Source organism: Pseudophryne corroboree, chromosome 4 (genome assembly GCF_028390025.1).
Source record: "Pseudophryne corroboree isolate aPseCor3 chromosome 4, aPseCor3.hap2, whole genome shotgun sequence".
Taxonomy (NCBI): Eukaryota; Metazoa; Chordata; class Amphibia; order Anura; family Myobatrachidae; genus Pseudophryne; species Pseudophryne corroboree.
Genome location: NC_086447.1, coordinates 582,942,462 through 582,964,424, shown reverse-complemented (window position 1 = coordinate 582,964,424; position 21,963 = coordinate 582,942,462). Strand labels below are relative to the sequence as shown.

The following is a 21,963-nucleotide window of genomic DNA, read 5'->3' as shown; positions in this document are numbered from 1 at the left end:
TGGCCCCGTTTCCGACCATCTCAGTCAGACATTAAAATATGTCTGACAGAGATAAGGGACCTTACAGGAGGAGAGGGGGGAGACAGGGGACAGCCGCGGGCATACAGGGCAGAGCAGCGCTGCAGCAGGATGTCTCACAGCCGCACCACTCACAGCAGCGTCCACCCGGCTCCAGCAAGGAAGGTCACGCTTGCTGGAGCCGGGTGGACACTGCCGTGAGGTCAGGCGGCTGTGAAACATCCTTCTGCAGCGCTGCTCTCCTCCATCTGCCCGCGGCTGTCCCCGCTGGTCTTCCCCCTCTCCTCCGCTCACAGGTTTAATCTCAATTTGACTTTTTTTAAAGTTGAATTGAGATGGGATTGGATAGGGGTTGTCTGCTCATTCCGACAAATACATGTTGGAATGGATCCGACCCTAATTGAATATACCCTCATGCCTTGGATACTTTTGCCTCTCATGACGCTGAATTTGGCGTAAGCTTCTCCTGTCTAATCTGGAGCATCCCCACCACTAAAAATTGCTTTGGGAAATCCCATTGTTATCCTGTGGATCCTGCCAGAGAAATATATGTTATGTTAAGAACTTACCATTGATAACGGTATTTCTCCTAAGTACACAGGTTCCACAGGGATCCCACCCTGACGCACCTGATTTGAGGATCCCTTTTTACTCACTAAACCTCTTCCTTCTTGTACGGAAGGGTGTGCATGTGTGTTCTTATCACCTGATCAGGGTTCTACATAATGCTCCTGCCTTGAGTTTTGAAATACAACTGATTTGCCTGAGCCAGTGGGCGTGGATATATGGACGGGCCCGTTGCATGCTGGGAGGCCGGAAAACGTTGACTGATTGGTGCAAATCCGCTGTCGCTCCATCATATCCTTTTGTTATCCGATGTATTTTAAATTTAAACAGAAATCTGCATCATGCAAAATTCTGATGGGACCCTCTTTTAAACTTCTGTTACTGCTTAGTCCTCATGGATACTTTTGATTGGCTCCTTGCCATACAATGATATACTCCTAAAATAATTTAATTTTAAAGGAAAACACTGATGATTTTTCTTTATTTTTTGTTTATTATGAACATATAAATCTGAACAGAATCATGCACATAATCAGATTGAAAGTTTGGCGTCTCATTTTCTTTAGTTACTTTACACCAATTATGTTTCAGAGCTGGCCCAACATGTTGTGATCTTGCACATTTGCCACAAAATCATCACAGCAATGTCAAATCTATAAAAATTCATAGCGCTACTATTTGGCATGTTGGAAAATGTTCAGAGAGGTATCTGCCTGTGTTTGCAGTCATCATCCAATGACCCTTAAATGCCATAGTGAAGACTGAAGTCATGCATACACCTGACCTAACATATGAATGATTCTCTCAAACTTAGCTACTTGATCACAGCTTATTTTTTTCCGCCATTGATCTAACAAACTGCTATAGCCTAACAAAAAAAATGATCCTGTCATGTGGGTTTCATGGCAGGATTGGCCTATATGTATACGCTGAGATATGTATTTAATTAATGGTGATGGCCGCAAAGTGCTAGCGTCCAACCATTTTTATGGCACCACGCAACCACCATCCGAGTTCTCCTCACAGAAATGTGCAGGAAATCTGCTGTGTTGGGCTATTGTAAGCTGCACTGATGTACATAGCAGGCCATTAGCACTAACTGAATACCCCCATATATTTTGTTGCTTAAAATTGTTGAGTTTTTTATTCCTGTACTATTCTGCTCGGTTTCATACTATTCTGTTTAATTCTTTGCTGCTATAATTATCAGTAATGGTAAGATGATGTGGCTTTTTATCTTCTTGTTTTAAACTTTATTTCTTTGGCATTTTCATTTTGCAGGTAGCATCCAACATTCTGTGATTCGCAGACAGAGCTGGAAAGGTTCAAAGGAGTCTCTAGTCCCACAGAGACACATATCACCATTGTCTGACAGCGTTGTATATGGTGGATCGGAAATGCCGGGTTCCCAATCGGAGATGGGAAGACCGCTTTCTGGATCAGGCCTCCCTGCCTTTGCCCAACAAATGCCAGTAAATGGCCAGAGAGTGAATCCACCACCGCCACCGCAAGTAAGAAGTGTTACACCTCCACCACAACCTCCTCCCAGAGGTACAACTCAATCACCACAATCCTGGGAACCCAACTCTCAGACAAAGCGTTATTCTGGCAATATGGAATTCCTTATTTCCCGTATTTCCCCAGTCCCATCTGGAGGTTGGCAAGAGGGTTATCCTCCTCCAAATATTAACTCTATGCAAATGCTTAACCCACAAACTCAAGGACAGAGGTCTATGAATTCTGTTCCAGTGGGAAGGCAGCCCATCATCATGCAAGGTTCTGGCAACAGTAAGTTTGGTTATTCGGTGAGGCCTGGCATCCAGAATGGTAATGGGCAAACTGAATTCATAACACACCAGGGGGGGAGCAATATGGGGAGGTCCCAACCTCCGTCATATGCGGTTTCAAATGGTCCAAACAATACAGCATTACAGATGCAAGGGAGTAATGGACCCATGTCACCTTCTGCTTATAGTAATGGAAATATGCCCTCATCTGTGCTAGCACCAAATCGAAACAGCCACAATATGGAGCTATACAACTTAGGCATGCCGAGTCACCCAACTTCATGGCCTCAGTCCTCATCAAACCAATCACCTCCAGGGAATCATGAGATGACACCTTGGCAAAACAATATACCTGTAAGGTCCAATTCTTTCAATAATCCAATGGCAATTCGCCAGGTGCATCCTGCTAACACACAGCCTTCTGCCACAACTGTGACTGCAATCACTCCTGCTCCTATACAGCAACCTGTAAAAAGTATGAGAGTGTTAAAGCCAGAGCTTCAGACTGCACTGGCCCCAGCTCATCCCTCTTGGATGACTCAGAGTATACAGCCAGGACTTTACTCTGAAGGAGTTCCTCACAACAATGGCTTGCTGCCATCACAAACTGAAGCACCAAATTATCAAGGACCACCCCCTCCTTATCCAAAGCACTTACTACAGCAAAACACTCCTGGGTACGAGACAGGCCTGAAATCAAGCAAAGAAGAAACACCTTTGTCTTCCAGTATCCAGGAAGATGGCGATAAGAACTCTGAGACCACTATGGAAACCACAGAGAAAGAAAAGAAACAGATCACTACATCACCTGTGCCAGTCAGAAAGAACAAGCGAGATGAAGAGAGAAGGGAGTCTCGTATTCAGAGCTACTCACCTCAGGCTTTCAAGTTCTTCATGGAGCAGCATGTGGAAAATATACTAAAATCTCACCATCAGAGACTACACCGCAAGAAGCAGCTGGAAAACGAGATGATGCGAGTAAGAATGCTACTTTCTGTACTATAAAAAAAGAAGAAAAAAAAGTCTTAGCTTAAATGTAGGCTAGTAACAGAAATTAAGAAATTGTGTGTAAATGATTAAATCAACTGTCAGTATAGACATATAAATGATGTATACCAAGGCTGTAGGCATACCTTTTCCTGTGAAGTTACCGGCTATAAACGTATAACACATTTGGGTTATAAAATCATGACAACATGCGTAATTAAATTATGCATAAGCTGTTTATATATAGCTCAATGCAATCAAGTTACCTATGCATGGTAACAGCTGTTCCCTGTGGTGATCTTACAGACACCATTTCCAGCATGTATATGTTCATCCCAGAACTTGTAGCCTTATATCTCCAGTTCTGAGAAGTTGCTGAACGTCTTAACTAATGAGCCTTTTATCGTTACCCCCAAGTGTACTCATGTCATTTTATTAAGGTTGCTTTGCCTTCTTTACTATCATAAGATTTCACTGAAGCACTGTGAGCAGTGTCTGAAAGTTAATAATAAGTCTGACTTTACATTAATACACTTTCTCTGACGTCCTAGTGGATGCTGGGAACTCCGTAAGGACCATGGGGAATAGCGGCTCCGCAGGAGACTGGGCACAAAAGTAAAAGCTTTTAGGTCACCTGGTGTGCACTGGCTCCTCCCCCTATGACCCTCCTCCAAGCCTCAGTTAGATTTTTGTGCCCGGCCGAGAAGGGTGCATGCTAGGTAGCTCTCCAGAGCTGCTTAGAGTAAAAGTTTTAAATAGGTTTTTTTATTTTCAGTGAGACCTGCTGGCAACAGGCTCACTGCATCGTGGGACTAAGGGAAGAAGAAGCTAATTCACCGGACTGCAGAGTGGATTGGGCTTCTTGGCTACTGGACATTAGCTCCAGAGGGACGATCACAGGTTCAGCCTGGATGGGTCCCGGAGCCGCGCCGCCGGCCCCCTTACAGAGCCAGAAGAGCGAAGAGGTCCGGAAAAATCGGCGGCAGAAGACGTTCCTGTCTTCAATAAGGTAGCGCACAGCACTGCAGCTGTGCGCCATTGCTCTCAGCACACTTCACACTCCGGTCACTGAGGGTGCAGGGCGCTGGGGGGGAGCGCCCTGAGACGCAATAAAACATGTTTAAACCTTATATGGCTAAAGAAATACATCACATATAGCTCCTGGGCTATATGGATGCATTTCACCCCTGCCAGTTTTCCTAAAAAAAGCGGGAGAAAAGGCCGCCGTGAAGGGGGCGGAGCCTATCTCCTCAGCACACAAGCGCCATTTTCCCTCACAGTTCCGCTGGAAGGAAGGCTCCCTGACTCTCCCCTGCAGTCCTGCTACAGAATCAGGGTAAAAAAAAGAGAGGGGGGGCACTAATTGGCAGAAAATACATATACAGCAGCTATAGAAGGGAGAAACACTTATATAAGGTTATCCCTGCATATATATAGCGCTCTGGTGTGTGCTGGCAAACTCTCCCTCTGTCTCCCCAAAGGGCTCGTGGGGTCCTGTCCTCTATCAGAGCATTCCCTGTGTGTGTGCTGTGTGTCGGTACGATTGTGTCGACATGTATGAGGAGGAAAATGATGTGGAGGCGGAGCAATTGCCTGTAATAGTGATGTCACCCCCTAGGGAGTCGACACCTGACTGGATGGTCGTATGGAAGGAATTACGTGACAGTGTCAGCACTTTGCAAAAAACTGTTGACGACATGAGACAGCCGGCAAATCAGTTAGTGCCTGTCCAGGCGTCTCAAACACCGTCAGGGGCTCTAAAGCGCCCGTTACCTCAGATGGTCGACACAGACCCAGACACGGATACTGACTCCAGTGTCGACGGTGACGAGACAAACGTAATGTCCTGTAGGGCCACACGTTACATGATCACGGCAATGAAGGAGGCTTTGAACATTTCTGATACTACAAGTACCACAAAAAAGGGTATTATGTGGGGTGTGAAAAAACTACCCATAGTTTTTCCTGAATCAGATGAATTAAATGAGGTGTGTGACAAAGCGTGGGTTTCCCCCGATAAAAAACTGCTGATTTCTAATAAATTATTGGCATTATACCCTTTCCCGCCAGAGGTTAGGGCGCGTTGGGAAACACCCCCTAGGGTAGATAAGGCGCTCACACGCTTATCAAAACAAGTGGCGTTACCGTCTCCTGATACGGCCGCCCTCAAGGAACCAGCTGATAGAAAGCTGGAAAATATCCTAAAAGGTATATACACACATACTGGTGTTATACTACGACCAGCAATCGCCTCAGCCTGGATGTGCAGTGCTGGAGTGGCTTGGTCGGATTCCCTGACTGAAAATATTGATACCCTGGATAGGGACAGTATATTATTGACTATAGAGCATTTAAAGGATGCATTACTATATATGCGAGATGCACAGAGGGATATTTGCACCCTGGCATCAAGAGTAAGTGCGTTGTCCATTTCTGCCAGAAGAAGTTTATGGACACGACAGTGGTCAGGTGATGCGGATTCAAAACGGCATACGGAAGTTTTGCCGTATAAAGGGGAGGAGTTATTTGGGGTCGGTCTATCAGACCTGGTGGCCACGGCGACGGCTGGGAAATCCACCTTTTTACCCCAGGTCACCTCTCAGCAGAAAAAGACACCGTCTTTTCAAACTCAGTCCTTTCGTCCCCATAAGGGCAAGCGGGCAAAAGGCCACTCATTTCTGCCCCGGGGCAGAGGAAGGGGAAAAAGACTGCAGCAAGCAGCCTCTTCCCAGGATCAGAAGCCCTCCCCCGCTTCTGCCAAGTCTTCAGCATGACGCTGGGGCTTTACAAGCGGACTCAGGCACGGTGGGGGCCCGTCTCAAAAATTTCAACGCGCAGTGGGCTCACTCGCAAGTGGACCCCTGGATCCTGCAGGTAGTATCACAGGGGTACAAACTGGAATTCGAGACGTCTCCCCCTCGCCGGTTCCTGAAGTCTGCTCTACCAACGTCTCCCTCCGACAGGGAGGCAGTATTGGAAGCTATTCACAAGCTGTATTCCCAGCAGGTGATAATCAAGGTACCCCTCCTACAACAGGGAAAGGGGTATTATTCCACGCTGTTTGTGGTACCGAAGCCGGACGGCTCGGTGAGACCGATTTTAAATCTGAAATCATTGAACACTTACATAAAAAGGTTCAAATTCAAGATGGAATCACTCAGAGCAGTGATAGCGAACCTGGAAGAAGGGGACTATATGGTGTCTCTGGACATCAAAGATGCTTATCTCCATGTCCCAATCTACCCTTCTCACCAAGGGTACCTCAGGTTTGTGGTACAGAACTGTCATTATCAGTTTCAGACGCTGCCGTTTGGGTTGTCCACGGCACCACGGGTCTTTACCAAGGTAATGGCCGAAATGATGATTCTTCTTCGAAGAAAAGGCGTCTTAATTATCCCTTACTTGGACGATCTCCTGATAAGGGCAAGGTCCAGGGAACAGTTGGAGGTCGGAGTAGCACTATCTCAGGTGGTGCTACGTCAGCACGGGTGGATTCTAAATATTCCAAAATCGCAGCTGATTCCAACAACGCGTCTACTGTTCCTAGGGATGATTCTGGACACAGTCCAGAAAAAGGTGTTTCTCCCAGAGGAGAAGGCCAGGGAGTTATCCGAGCTAGTCAGGAACCTCCTGAAACCAGGACAAGTGTCAGTGCATCAATGCACAAGGGTCCTGGAAAAGATGGTGGCTTCTTACGAAGCGATTCCATTCGGAAGATTCCATGCAAGAACGTTTCAGTGGGATCTGCTGGACAAATGGTCCGGATCGCATCTTCAGATGCATCAGCGGATAACCCTATCTCCAACAAGGGTGTCTCTCCTGTGGTGGTTGCAGAGTGCTCATCTTCTAGAGGGCCGCAGATTCGGCATTCATAAATATCCTGGAACTAAGGGCAATTTACAATGCCCTAAGTCAAGCAAGGCCTCTGCTTCAGGGTCAGTCGGTTTTGATCCAATCGGACAACATCACGGCAGTCGCCCACGTAAACAGACAGGGCGGCACAAGAAGCAGGAGGGCAATGGCAGAAGCTGCAAGAATTCTTCGCTGGGCGGAAAATCATGTGACAGCACTGTCAGCGGTGTTCATTCCGGGAGTGGACAACTGGGAAGCAGACTTCCTCAGCAGACACGACCTCCACCCGGGGGAGTGGGGACTTCACCCAGAAGTCTTCCACGTGATTGTAAACCGTTGGGAAAAACCAAAGGTGGACATGATGGCGTCTCGTCTCAACAAGAAACTAGACAGATATTGCGCCAGGTCAAGGGACCCTCAGGCAATAGCGGTGGACGCTCTGGTAACACCGTGGGTGTACCAGTCAGTGTATGTGTTCCCTCCTCTGCCTCTCATACCCAAAGTACTGAGAATCATAAGAAGGAGAGGAGTAAGAACTATACTCGTGGCTCCGGATTGGCCAAGAAGGACTTGGTACCCGGAACTTCAAGAGATGCTCACGGAGGACCCGTGGCCTCTACCTCTCAGAAAGGACCTGCTCCAGCAGGGACCTTGTCTGTTCCAAGACTTACCGCGGCTGCGTTTGACGGCATGGAGGTTGAACGCCGGATCCTGAAGGAAAAAGGCATTCCAGATGAAGTCATCCCTACCCTGGTCAAGGCCAGAAAGGATGTAACCGCAAAACATTATCACCGCATTTGGCGGAAATATGTTGCGTGGTGTGAGGCCAGGAAGGCCCCTACAGAGGAATTTCAACTGGGTCGTTTCCTGCATTTCCTGCAAACAGGACTATCTATGGGCCTAAAATTAGGGTCCATTAAGGTTCAAATTTCGGCCCTGTCAACCTTCTTCCAAAAAGAACTGGCTTCAGTGCCTGAAGTTCAGACGTTTGTCAAAGGGGTACTGCATATACAGCCTCCTTTTGTGCCTCCAGTGGCACCTTGGGATCTCAATGTAGTGTTGAGTCTCCTAAAATCACATTGGTTTGAACCACTCACCACTGTGGAATTGAAATATCTCACATGGAAAGTGGTAATGCTGTTAGCCCTGGCTTCAGCCAGGCGTGTCTCTGAATTGGCGGCTTTAGCATATAAAAGCCCTTACCTAATTTTTCATTCAGACAGGGCAGAACTGAGGACTCGCCCTCAATTTCTCCCTAAGGTGGTTTCAGCGTTTCACATGAACCAGCCTATTGTGGTACCTGCGGCTACTAGGGACTTGGAGGACTCCAAGTTGCTGGACGTAGTCAGGGCCCTGAAAATATATGTTTCCAGGACGGCTGGAGTCAGAAAATCTGACTCGCTTTTTATCCTGTATGCACCCAACAAGCTGGGTGCTCCTGCTTCTAAGCAGACGATTGCTCGTTGGATTTGTAGTACAATTCAGCTTGCACATTCTGTGGCAGGCCTGCCACAGCCAAAATCTGTAAAAGCCCATTCCACAAGGAAAGTGGGCTCATCTTGGGCGGCTGCCCGAGGGGTCTCGGCTTTACAACTTTGCCGAGCAGCTACTTGGTCAGGGGCAAACACGTTTGCAAAATTTTACAAATTCGATACCCTGGCTGAGGAGGACCTGGAGTTCTCTCATTCGGTGCTGCAGAGTCATCCGCACTCTCCCGCCCGTTTGGGAGCTTTGGTATAATCCCCATGGTCCTTACGGAGTTCCCAGCATCCACTAGGACGTCAGAGAAAATAAGAATTTACTTACCGATAATTCTATTTCTCATAGTCCGTAGTGGATGCTGGGCGCCCATCCCAAGTGCGGATTGTCTGCAATACTTGTATATAGTTATTGTTACAAAAATCGGGTTGTTTATTGTTGTGAGCCATCTTTTCAGAGGCTCCTACGTTTATCATACTGTTAACTGGGTTCAGATCACAAGTTGTACGGTGTGATTGGTGTGGCTGGTATGAGTCTTACCCGGGATTCAAGATCCTTCCTTATTATGTACGCTCGTCCGGGCACAGTATCCTAACTGAGGCTTGGAGGAGGGTCATAGGGGGAGGAGCCAGTGCACACCAGGTGACCTAAAAGCTTTTACTTTTGTGCCCAGTCTCCTGCGGAGCCGCTATTCCCCATGGTCCTTACGGAGTTCCCAGCATCCACTACGGACTATGAGAAATAGAATTATCGGTAAGTAAATTCTTATTTTTACCCAAATGTAGTATGATGCATTGTGAAGCCTTTGTGCACCTACAGAATTGTCTTGATTATGAATATACTTATGTATTTTTACAGAACTTGACTAGTATATGTAGCACTATAGTCAATATATGGCTACGTAGAATAGTATGTTTTGTGAAAATAAAACAAAAAATAAAGAAAATGAAACTAACAATTTATTACTGTATATCCTAGTAAAGTGTTAAAAGCTTTTGTCCTATTAAGGGTCATAAATGTGTCCTATAAGTTTCCATTTCTTTTGAAAGGCCAGGATAATTTAACATTGTACATGTATTTGTAGATCTTGTATGACTTGGTGTTGGATTGTGTTTTAAACCAGGTCCTTAAGAAAAGTGAAATATGTTGAAGAAACCGTTCTCCTTATTTGCTGATTTCACTACGTTTTCTTCTCAATCTGTGTCTTCTCTTAGCTTTTCTATCTCTCCCTTTTTTTCCCCCCACTCACTAACAGATGGTTTAAACAGTTAAGGTTGGAGCTTGGCTGAGCTCTTCAAGCCTCCAATACTGGGTAGGCAAGTAAATCTCAGCGCCGTGGTGCTGTGTTAACAATGGCATGATCTTTCTTGGCCGCTGCATGTGTACCCTACGTGATGAGCGTAAGCATGGGGTTGACCTTGTCACAAAGTCCTGCACAATTAACTTCCAAAAATAATAAGACTCAATCTATTTAAGCTTGCAGTTCCACATTTCTTTGCACAGCCATGTAACAACTACTCGTTTTGTATGCCATACATGTCTAAACTATTTGCAATGGTTCTTACTTTGTTATCCACTACTCACCATTTTAATCATTTTATTTTTTGAATTTGTATTATATGGATGGCCAGCAATGTTTGACATTTTTGCGATGCCGGGTAAGCTTTAATCTATGATGATGCCATGCATGACTGTCACATGAGTCCTGAGTCTAGTCAGCCCACGAGTTCGTCGTTATTTCTAAGGAGGGCTAATGCTCTTCCCATATTGTCCTATAGGGAAGCAAATTTAAATGTTTTATGCTTTCATTTACAAAATAAAGTTAATGCTATTAGGGAATGGAATAGTTGGTAACTTTCTTAAATCATGGCCTTAACATTTGTTTTTTAACTGATCCGGACATTAGTTAAAGTAGTTTAAATTAACCTTTTAATAAGTGTCAAGATAGTCATTCTGCATCATCATAGACTGCTCTTTAATTGAAAGCTGTAAAGAGCGTTACAATACTAAAATAAACTGACCTTTCAGTACTGGTATTTGCTGCACAATCATTTTTAAAATATATCCAGACCTAAACAAATCATGTAGGTGGTTTGTTAAAACATATTTTCATGTAATAATTGTTTTTTATTTTTTGTTAGGTTGGACTGTCACCAAATGCCCAGGACCAAATGAGGAGAATGCTGTGTCAGAAGGAATCTAACTACATCCGGCTTAAGAGAGCCAAAATGGATAAATCCATGTTTGTAAAAATCAAGACTCTTGGAATCGGTGCCTTCGGAGAAGTGTGTTTAGCCAGAAAGACTGATACCAATGCTTTGTACGCAATGAAAACTTTACGGAAGAAGGATGTGTTACTGCGCAACCAAGTAGCCCATGTCAAGGCTGAGCGAGATATCTTAGCGGAGGCAGACAATGAATGGGTAGTACGACTGTACTATTCTTTCCAGGACAAGGACAACCTATACTTTGTCATGGATTATATTCCAGGTGGTGATATGATGAGTCTCCTGATTCGCAAGGAAGTTTTTCCTGAGGACTTGGCCCAGTTCTATATAGGAGAACTTACCTGTGCTGTTGAGAGTGTTCACAAAATGGGCTTCATTCACCGTGACATCAAGCCTGACAACATCCTTATAGACCGTGATGGCCACATAAAGCTCACAGATTTCGGGCTATGCACTGGGTTTCGGTGGACTCATGACTCAAAGTATTATCAGAGTGGCAAGTATTAATACCTTTTTAGATACATGTACTAGCATCAGTATATATGGAAATATACATTTCTAGAGAAGGCCAAACAGTGTTTCACTTCCTAAGAATACTATAAAAACTAAGTTAAAATACTGCGTCTTAGGAAAGAAAGAACACAATTTGTCATGTGTTATTTTGTCTGCAAACATTGCTAATCTAATGTCATACAGGCGCAGCGCTGGAATTTTACACAGTACTAGAGCTGTGTTGACTGGCTGGATAGGCACATGTTAAATCAGGAAGAAATAAAAATACAATTATGGGGTATAACACTTTGCTTTTAAATGACAATCACTTTAATAAAGGATGGTTAATAGGCTGTCAGACGTGTGATGCAAAGTACGGCCAGCGGGAACGGGTGTTCCAATTTATTTAAATATGTACATTTTACTTGTTAATGGCTCAAAACCTGCCTGCGTAACAAAAAAGCAATTTGCTTTTTTTTTATTCCTTCAGTTACGAGCAAACAAAACTATAATTTTCCTTCCTACAGTCAAATATGGTTATGTACAGATATAAAATATTTACAAGGATTGCTGATGATGCAATTGTCTGCCTTGTTTAATAGTAATTAGATCAGTATACCTTATTTTTTTTCTACAGCTAAGAACCGTAACCTATGCATCTTGAACATACCCCTGGTGTACTAGTATGAATTCTAGAATTGGTAGAAATGTAGCGATTTTATGCATATGCAGGTATTATGTAGGTTCAATGGGGCAGATGTATTAACTTGGAGAAGTGATAAACCAATGATAAGTGCAAGGTGATAATGCACCAGCCAATCATTACGGGTTTGAAAAAGGACAGGAGCTGACTGGCTGATGGGTTATCACCTTGCACTTATCATTGCTTTATCACTTCCCTATCCCTTCTGAATGCTTAATACATCTGCCCCCATGTGTCAATTGGGTGAGTAAATGTAATATAACTTAGGTTAATGGCTACTTGTACTCTCTCTGTTCTGACATAGGCGAGCACCTGCGACAAGACAGCATGGATTTTAGCAATGAATGGAGTGATCCAGCAAATTGCCACTGTGCTGACCGACTTAAACCTCTTGAGTGGCGAGCGGCAAGACAGCATCAGCGGTGCTTGGCGCATTCTCTGGTTGGCACCCCCAACTACATAGCACCAGAGGTTCTATTGCGTACAGGTATGTAATATAGATGTATCAAATACAGCCTGAATGGTTCATGAAAGCAAGAAGCAGTTTTAGGGTTAATATCCACAGCCGCTTTGTAACTCCTCTACATTTCAAGCTCTGGGCATCTCCAGCACACCATGCTCATCTCTTCTTAGTCATTTTCATGTACCTTATTATGTTTGTCATTCTGGTATAATCCGTGTTAATATGTAAGACATTTGCTAAAACCTGAGTGACTATCGAATCTTTCCATGCACAATGTAGGATATACGCAGCTTTGTGACTGGTGGAGTGTTGGAGTCATTCTTTATGAAATGCTTGTTGGAAAGGCTCCATTCCATGCAGGGTCACCAATGGAAACACAAATGAAAGTAAGTCTATGGTGCTTCATTTGTTTGTCTGTATTATTTTGGTGAGTCTACTATTTTTCTAAATCCTTTTTAGATTTATTTAACTAATGAGATATTTTATATGAATATAACATAAGAGTTCTGTAGGCAGTAATCTGGCGCATGATCCAATGCTAATGGACTAATTTTCAGCAATTGAAACCACAGATTAATTCTGTATTAGACACAATTCAAATTTTCTCTATCATCCACTAGGAGACACTGGAGAGCTAGACAGTTGGGGTGTGAAGTATGCAGACCGGAGGTAGCACAATTAATAGAAAAAATTATTCACAGCTGGCTCCTCCACCCTTCACACCCCCCTATATCCCTCCAGTTTGAAAAAATGTGCTGGAGGTAGCAGCACAGGAAAGAATCTCCTGCTCCATAAGATAAAAACATTTGTGAGCCGATCCAGCCTGTCTGAAAGGAAGGAGAAGGGTCCTAAGACTGTGACAACAGTTTAAGTGGGACAAAGATCCCGTCAGAAGGGATCAGCATCTCACTCAGAAGATCTGAAGATTCAGAGCAGTGAGTAATATTGGCAGGGGGCAGAGCGGGCAGCAAGGCAGCTTAATCCCCCTAGCAGCGCACTTGGCGTCTCCCCACAGCAGAGTTATATTGTCGGCTGTGGAGGAGCAGGTAGCGGAGGTCGCGGGGAAACATGGCGGCGGCCATGGCTCCGGAGTGGCGCTCAGTGCGCAGGCGGCGGGAGGACCACGGAAAGACGCTCTGCAGAGGGGAGGATCGAAAAGCCACTAAGGTAAACGCGCGGATGGCCAGATGTAAACTGCAGCAGTCAGTAGAATCAGAATGAGCGCGTTAATGATAGAAGTTAACGTCAGGCTCACAGCAGTAATACATAGGCTGCAAGGTGACTACAAAAATTTAGTGGCAGCCATTTTAGGTTTTGTGAGGCGCACAGTTAGAGTGGGCAGTCCTCTCTGAGGGGGAGGACTTAAGTGTTTAGTTACAGGAGGGCAGTCTGAACAAAGGGTTTAAGCTCCTGTACAGTTATTAATTCCTACTAGCACTGGCTCGGGCTAGGGAGTTTTATAAGCAAGCTCTACTGAACAGAACTTTCTGAGAGAAAATAAAGTATATTGAGTTTTTTTTCTTTTCTTCCAAAGGACACTGCTGACAGGTCCTGCGGAGGAGGAGCAACAGAATTTCTGAACCCGATCAACTCAAGTTGGCTTAACAGTTGGTGGTGGGGTTGTAAACGTCAGGCTGGTTTAAATTTGTATTTTTTTTATTTTTTAAATATAATTCCAGCTCTGTGACTCCCAATTTTTAATTGCTCCCTATATCCCTACGGTTTTTCTCCTCCTATTCTAATACGGTAAAAGTACTGCTGATTGGTGTGTGCGTGTTTTAAACATGTCTAAAGCACCAACCAAGACCTCTAAAACTTGTTGAGTTTGTTCAAAATGTGGAAAAAAGAGCACTAATGCTGGCAGCTCCGGGGTGTGCAACACATGCTTGGGAATGGACGCTCAACCTGGGAGCAGTGGTCCATCCGGGTCATCGGAAAATGTCCTGGAAGGTATTTCTAAGGAAATGGCTGAATCCCGCAAGCAACATTTAGAATGGGCTGCAGGTTTTTCCACAATTATGGAGGAATTCTTAATTAGACTTACTCCGTCCGCACAGGTAGAAAAGAACCAGATAGATGCTTCCAGATTCCCAAGAAGTTCACTGCCCAAAGGAGTCATGACTAAGTGAGAGGTTCCTCAGATTGTGGACGCTTTCCTGGATAGACTGTCAAAGAAGACAATCTTACCGATACCAAATGTGACTGCATTTAAGGACGTGTCAGAGCGTAAGTTGGATACGGCTCTAAAATCTATCTTTGTGGCTGCAGGAGCATCACAAAGACCTACGATTGTCAGTGCTTGGGCTGGTCAGATTGTTCAGTCAGTGGCGGAAGAAGCATATCCGGGAGTCGGCCAGATAAATTTGCCAAGCTACAAAGGATGCTAGCAGGATAGCGTCACGCATCTCTGCTTCAGCTATATTGGCCAGAAGGATTCTGTGGCTCAGAGAAGGCAAAGTGGACTCAGATTCCAGAAAGGCGGTAGAGGCGATCCCCTTTGTAGGGGAGGCTTTATTTTGTCCGGAACTAGATAAGTGGATTTCACAAGCAACAGCTGGAAAATCTACGCCACCGGTCAGAAGAAATTACTCTGGTCCAGTGTTCAACTCTTTTAGGTCTCAGTCCTTTTCGTGCTATAGGAAGAGTTTTTGGCGGTCAAGCTCGTGTAAACAGTCCACAGCCCGAAAACAGGACTGTAAACCGGCCAACAAGACCGTGGCATGACAGTCTCCCAGCTCGGGTCTCCTATGGTGAGCGCATGATTAAAAAGGTTTCAGGACACCTGGGCCGAAACCTCACCAGAGGTCTGGATCAACAATATTATTTCCCAGGGATACAAAATAGATTTTGTGAACCGACCTCACAATCAGTCCTTTACGACGGGCCTTCCTCTGTGCCCTCAAAGAGCGCGGGCTTTAGACACATCTATTCAAAAGTTACTTCAGACGGAAGTAATTATGCCTCTTCCAACTTCTCAAAGAGGAACGGGATTTTATTCAAATCTTTTTGTAGTGCCCAAACCGGATGGTTCTTTCATGCCAATCCTAAATTTAAAGGTGCTAAATCAATTCCTGACTGTTTACAGATTCAAAATGGAATCCATACAGTCGGGACTGGAGCACCGGGAGTACATGATGTCCATGGACATAAAGGATGCGTACCTCAATGTCCCAATTTGGACCCCGCACCAAGCCTATTTACAGTTTGCAGTGTGCAAGACGTATTACCAATTCAGAGCTCTACCGTTCGGCCTATCTTCAGCCCCGTAAATCTTCACAAAGATCAAGGCAGTCATGGTAGCGAAATTGAGATAGTTAGGGGTAACAATAATACCATATCTGGACAACCTTCTTATCAAGGCTCCCTCTCAGGACCAGTTGATCGGGGATGCTCTGAGCACTCATCAGTTTTTCTGATTCGTCATGGTTGGATCGTGAATTTCAAAAAATCCAATCTGCAACCGACGCAGTGGATTCAATTCCTGGGTCTCATTTCAGATACGATAGAAATGAAGGTGTTTCTCCGAGAAGACAAGATTCGAGACATCAAGGGAATGGTACGTCAGGTTCTACAGAACCAGACCGTCTCCCTCCATCTTTGTGTATGGCTTCTAGGGAAGATGGTATCAGCTTTCGAAGCGATCCAATACGGCAGACTGCATTCCAGACCCTTTCAGATAAATCTAATTGCTCAGGGGCAGGCATGCATCTACTTCTTCACCGAAGGATTCGCTTGTCGCCCAAAGCCAGGACCTTGTTAATTTGGTGGTCGGTCCGCTAGAATCTAACGGCGGGAAAGAAGTTTGGAATCTGGAATTGAAAGATTTTGACAACAGATGCCAGTGTCTGATGGTTGTCCAGTCCTGCCCTCCATCCTCTGTTTCGGGGAAGATGGACGCCACAGGAGAGCAGTCTTCCAATAAATGTACTTGAACTAAGAGCCAATTACAGTGCTCTTCTTCTGGCAGAAGACCTAGTATGGGCTCAGCCTGTGAGAGTGCAGTCGGGCAATGTGACATCAACCGCATACATAAACCGTCAGGGAGGAACAAGAAGCTGCATGGTTTTAAAAGAAGTCGCAAGGATTCTGTCTTGGACAGAAATGCGCAACATAATCCTGTTGGCAGTCTACATTCCAGGAGTGGACATTTGGGAAGCAGACTATCTCAGTCCTCAGGATATGCAGTGTGTGTGTTTGTTTTTGTTTTGTTTTTTGCAAATTAATTTTTATTGACATTAATTTTTTTCGAACTACAGAGATCATATAAAGCATGACGTAGGTATAGAAAAAATCTGCAAGACATGTACAATGTAAAAACAAATAGAAAATCGGTTCACTGTAAATGACATGTAACATCTTATAAGACACATCAAACCGTTCAAAGTTCAAACAGTTTAAATAATATTGACCAGATTCTGCATAGAATATCCAAAAGAAAATAAAGAAGGAAAGCAGAAGGAGAGAGAAACAGATTAAAGAGGAGAAAGGTTATTCAGAGAAAAAGAGAAGGTAGATAAAAAGATTTAGAGAGATTTTCTCCTCCCAACCCCCACGGCCAAAGTGGGTCCCCAGGGAACACCTGAGAACTATGAGAAAGTGTGGTAGCTCCTAGTGAGAAAACTTATAATGGGCAGATACTTTATATACCAGCCAGGGATTCCATGTAGCTGTAAAATACATTTCTAATTTCTAATGTTGAAATAAGATCTTCCATTGCCATATAGTGTTCTAAGCGAGTGCTCCATTCCTTCATACTGGGAATCACATCGGACTTCCAGTCTACAGGGATATACACCCACAAGTGTTTGATGCAGTGGTAAGAAAGTGGGGTCTACCGCAGATAGACTTAATGGCCCCTTGGAACAATCCAGCAGCAGAGGCGGTGGACGCCTTGGCGATCACCTGGACATACGAACTGGTGTACATCTTCCCGCCGTTTCCCCTGTTACCAAGAGTGTTGAAAAAGGTGAAACAGGAAAGAGTGTGGGTGATTTTAATAGCACCAGACTGGCCTCGCAGAAGTTGGTACTCGGACCTGAGGGGTCTCCTGGTGGAAGATCCTTGGAAACTGCCGCAGAGGGAAGACCTATTGTTACAAGGCCCATTCCTTCACTCAGACCTGAACTGTCTACGTTTGACGGCGTGGTTCTTGAGACCAGGATACTGAGAGACAGGGGTATCCCGAAATCAGCTATTCCTGCCATATTAGCAGCAAGGAAGCCAGTCACGGGGTTTGGGCCCCAGGGGTTGGGGTTGGGGCCCCAGAGAGTTCCGCCTTACTAGACTGTTGAGGTTTTTTCAAAATGGTTTGGATGGTGGTTTGAGATTGGGATCTTTGAAGGTACAGGTCTTGGCCCTCTCGATCCTTTTTCCAGCAACGTCTGGTGTCCTTGCAGGAGGTCCAGACATTTTTACAGGGTGTGTTGAGAATACAACCACCTTTTCGTCCTCCCGTTGGTCCCATGGAATCTAAATTTGGTGCTAGAATTTTTGAGATCAGCCGTTTTCAAGCCTTTGGAAAGGGTGGATCTAAAATATGAGCTGGAAAGCAGTCCTGCTCCTTGCTTTAGTATCGGCAAGACGGGTTTCAGAGTTAGGTGCCCTGTCATCTAAGAGTCCGTTCCTAGTTTTTCATAAGGACAGAGCGGAGCTCCATACAAAAGCGGAGTTTTTGCCCAAGGTGGTTTCTAGTATCCATAAAACAGCCAATTGTGGTCCCCTCTTTCCAAGGATTGTCAGAGGGGGGCCTGTCCTTGGATGTAGTCTGACCCTTATGGGTCTATGGCTACGGATTCTATTCAGAAGTCTGATGTTTTGTTTGTACTGTATGATGGTCCCAAGAGGGGTTGGTCAGCTTCATAACAAACCTTGGCCAGATGGATACGACTTGCCATCAAACAGGCTTATATTTCTTGTGGTAAGAGTTCCATTTCGGATAGGTGCTCATACCATCAGATCAGTAGGCGCTTTGTGGGCTGCAGCTAGAGAAGCTTCCACTACCCAACTTTGCAGAGCTGCGACGTGGTCGTCAGTACACACGTTCACTCACTTCTACAAGTTTGATATGTTTGCATCTAGAGATGCGAATTTTGGGTGGTTGGTTCATCAGGCTTCGGACAGCACTCCCGCCCATGGGAGTATCTTTGGGACGTCCCCAGCTGTCTAGTTCTTCAGTGTTCCCTAGTGGATGATAGAGAAAAGAGGATTTTGGTACTTACAGATAAATCCATTTCTATGAATCCACTCGGGGACACTGGACGCCCACCATTCAAACACTTTGGTTAATGTCTTAATAGTTCTTGGTTGCTGTTTGACGTTGTGCTATGGTTGGTTCCTTCATGGTCTTGATCTTTCATGTTCCCTCTTCTGTCCGTCAATTTTTCAAACTGGAGGGATAGGGGGAAGAGCCAGCTGTGCATAATTTTTTTTTTTATTCATTGTGCCACCTCCGGTCTGCATCCTTCACACCCCAGATGTCTAGTTCTACAGAGTCCCCGAGTGGATATTATATAATATATATTGCCAACAGCGCTTCCAATATCTTTTTGACCTATGGTAATCGGTGGGTTTCCGTAATCCCTCAAAGTGGAAGCTTCAGTTTCATCAATTCATTGCCAATTAAGGTCAAGTGCTTAGTGGAATTTTTACATTTTGTTATGTGTTCCCAAAAGTTGCACTAAACCGGTGTTTCTCGAACAGGTGCGGTGGCATCCTAGTGAACCTTGGGGCACTTCCAGGGGGTGACCAGGGTTGGTGTTCCAAGACCAATTCAAATTCTTTATGATCCATGTGATAGGCAAAACCAGTGCTGGTGGCTTCCAATCATAAAATATTTAAACAAACCTAAGCTAATCTTGTCCCTCACCACGTAACTGAACCTAAGCGGGACCTATAAACACAATTTATTTAATTTTACATTATTTTTTTTTCCTCACTGAATTCTCAATAATAAACTTTTGGCCTAGGGAATACGGATACTCTAGGGCAGTGTGTTTCAGAAAAATTTGAGAACCACTGCTCTAAACCATAGCTATCAATTAGATATTTTTTTCATTGTCTAGCTTGCAATTGACTTCTAAAAATCTACTTGCTGTGGTAGAGTGCACATTTCTCACCTAAATGCAGTGTTGGTACGTGAGTTCTATTAATAGATTTATGTGCGCTACACACTGGGCGATGTTGCAGGGCGATATGTACGTTCTTGTTCATTTAATGAATGAGAAATCATTCATATTGCTCAGTGTGTATGCCCCGCGGTCCTTCATTGTTGGTTTTCCGTTGTTTTGCAATGCAATTCAATTTGGATGATATCGAGATTGATCATCGTCCAAATTGCTGCCTTCGCCCAGTGTGTAGGGCGCATTAGAAACCTCACTAGAATTTTTATTTATTTATTTATTTATTTTCTTCAGTGGTTCATACAAAAGGGGTTTGTTTGTTTGTTTGTTTGTTTGTTTGTTTGTTTGTTTGTTTGTTTGTTTTTTCTTTTGAGGTAAAAATTTATTTGAGGTCTGAATAAAAGTATAGGTATTTTGCTAGTATTATCTTTTCCAAATAACTAAAAAAAAATAAAAAAACTGTTAAATTTGAAAACATCTGACGTTTCAGGTGATGAATATCTGCATGTAATCATATTCGGTGTTTCTAATTTGGAGTCTTCAAATATTTGAATTATGGGTATTTAATTTTCTCTTTAGGTGATCAAATGGCAAACCACGCTGCACATCCCTCCTCAAGCAAATCTTTCCCCAGAAGCTTCTGATCTAATTGTGAAGCTGTGTCGGGGCCCTGAAGATCGTTTAGGCAAGAATGGCGTTGATGAGATTAAAGCTCACACTTTTTTAAAAAATATTGACTTCTCTAGTGATTTGCGACAGCAACCTGCCCTTTATATTCCAACCATCACTCACTCTACAGACACTTCCAATTTTGACCCAGTAGATCCAGACAAACTCTGGAATGATGAAGACAAGGATGGAAATAAAAATGACACCCTGAATGGGTGGTACAAGAATGGCAAACACCCTGAGCATGCATTCTATGAGTTCACTTTCAGGAGGTTCTTTGATGATAATGGACACCCATACAATCACCCCAAACCCATTGAATATGACTATGATGAAACACAGGACACTGGCCACCAACAGCCTAATATAGAAGCGAGTGATCCTGTTGCGAAGAGACCTCCAAATAGGGATTTAGTTTATGTATAAAGAAGGCACACACATGGATTCTAGATTCTAGTCAATCATGACGAATGACTGAAGTAAGTTTTTGTTTCTGCTACACAAGAAACCTGGAAAAAACCCCAGAAATGAGCCCATTTAGCGTGCAGACTGTATTGCTTCTGCACTATTGGTAATGATAGATTTCATGTAAGCAGCATCTGTCACTGCTAAATGTTCTAGAACAATTCTGGAATGCACCCCACTGACTTTTTAAACTAGGAAAGGACATTTGTCTTACTGCAGCACCTTGTTTTTACACTTTTTGTGATTATAAAGTACTCTGTTCTATTGGGCACATAATATAGTTCTTATGAATGGACTGGGGAGTTTAACTTTAATAAACTGCAAAGGTACAATTTTTGCAAGACAATGAGGGACATTTATATTAAAAGGTTGCGTCAAAGTCTCAAACCAGTTATATTTCAATCTTGGATATGTAGTTGCAAGTATTTATAAATCCTAAATAATCATTTGAATTATATGTGGGTCCTATCAAGGGATTTAAAAGTAAATTTTGTCTGTCCGATACTTCACATTTAGTTTTTAAATCATTGCACATGACACAAACGTCAATAACAACAAACGAGGAAACATAATTGTTTGGGGGATGTTGTTTTTTTGTTTTTTTTTAGTTATGAGGTATTTATAAAATATATTAAAGCATTTGTTCTGTCTTTGTCACAAGAATGTGATTAGAATTGTACCGTGCTACTTTTATCTCATGGCACTGGAAAGCAATCCTTTTGTGAATGTCCCTCAATATAGGTGAAAATTTTACTTCTACGTGTCATCTTGGTTACTAGTTCTTTTAAATTGTATTTAGAGATTATATATTGTTTAAACAAGAATTAAAACAATAAAATTGTTAGTAATGGTGTATAGAAGAAATGTGTCAGTTACACATGTAGTGTTGGGCATACACACTACAATTATTTCTCCGATCCGCCTGATAGCGGATCGGCCAGATAATTGCAGAGTGTATATGACCGACTAAACTAAAAATATTGATTGGTCGGGCATGCTGGATCCGTCCAGCATGTCCCTTGATGCAATATTTTCTAAGTGTCCGGTTGGTCGCATCGGGCAGTGTGTGCCCTACTGCGGCCGACCGACGGACATTCTCCTGTTCCTTCACGTAGGAAAGAACAGGGAAATGTCC

General features: G+C 43.9%; 1 protein-coding gene across 3 annotated transcripts in view; it reads left to right on the top strand.

Moving 5' to 3' along the window:
- Positions 1 to 21,692, top strand: part of LATS1 (large tumor suppressor kinase 1) — an 81,516-nt gene extending 59,824 nt beyond the window's left edge. For 2 of the 3 annotated variants that reach the window (XM_063917514.1, XM_063917515.1), the window contains exons 4-8: positions 1,867 to 3,350; positions 10,832 to 11,414; positions 12,418 to 12,600; positions 12,856 to 12,962; positions 20,274 to 21,692. In XM_063917514.1, the coding sequence (XP_063773584.1) occupies positions 1,867 to 3,350; positions 10,832 to 11,414; positions 12,418 to 12,600; positions 12,856 to 12,962; positions 20,274 to 20,789 (2,873 nt within the window). In that variant the 3' untranslated portion in view covers positions 20,790 to 21,692. The remainder of the gene's footprint in view (positions 1 to 1,866; positions 3,351 to 10,831; positions 11,415 to 12,417; positions 12,601 to 12,855; positions 12,963 to 20,273) is intronic. The other variant, XM_063917516.1, reaches the window with a different exon arrangement.
- The last annotated feature ends 271 nt before the right edge of the window (positions 21,693 to 21,963 follow it).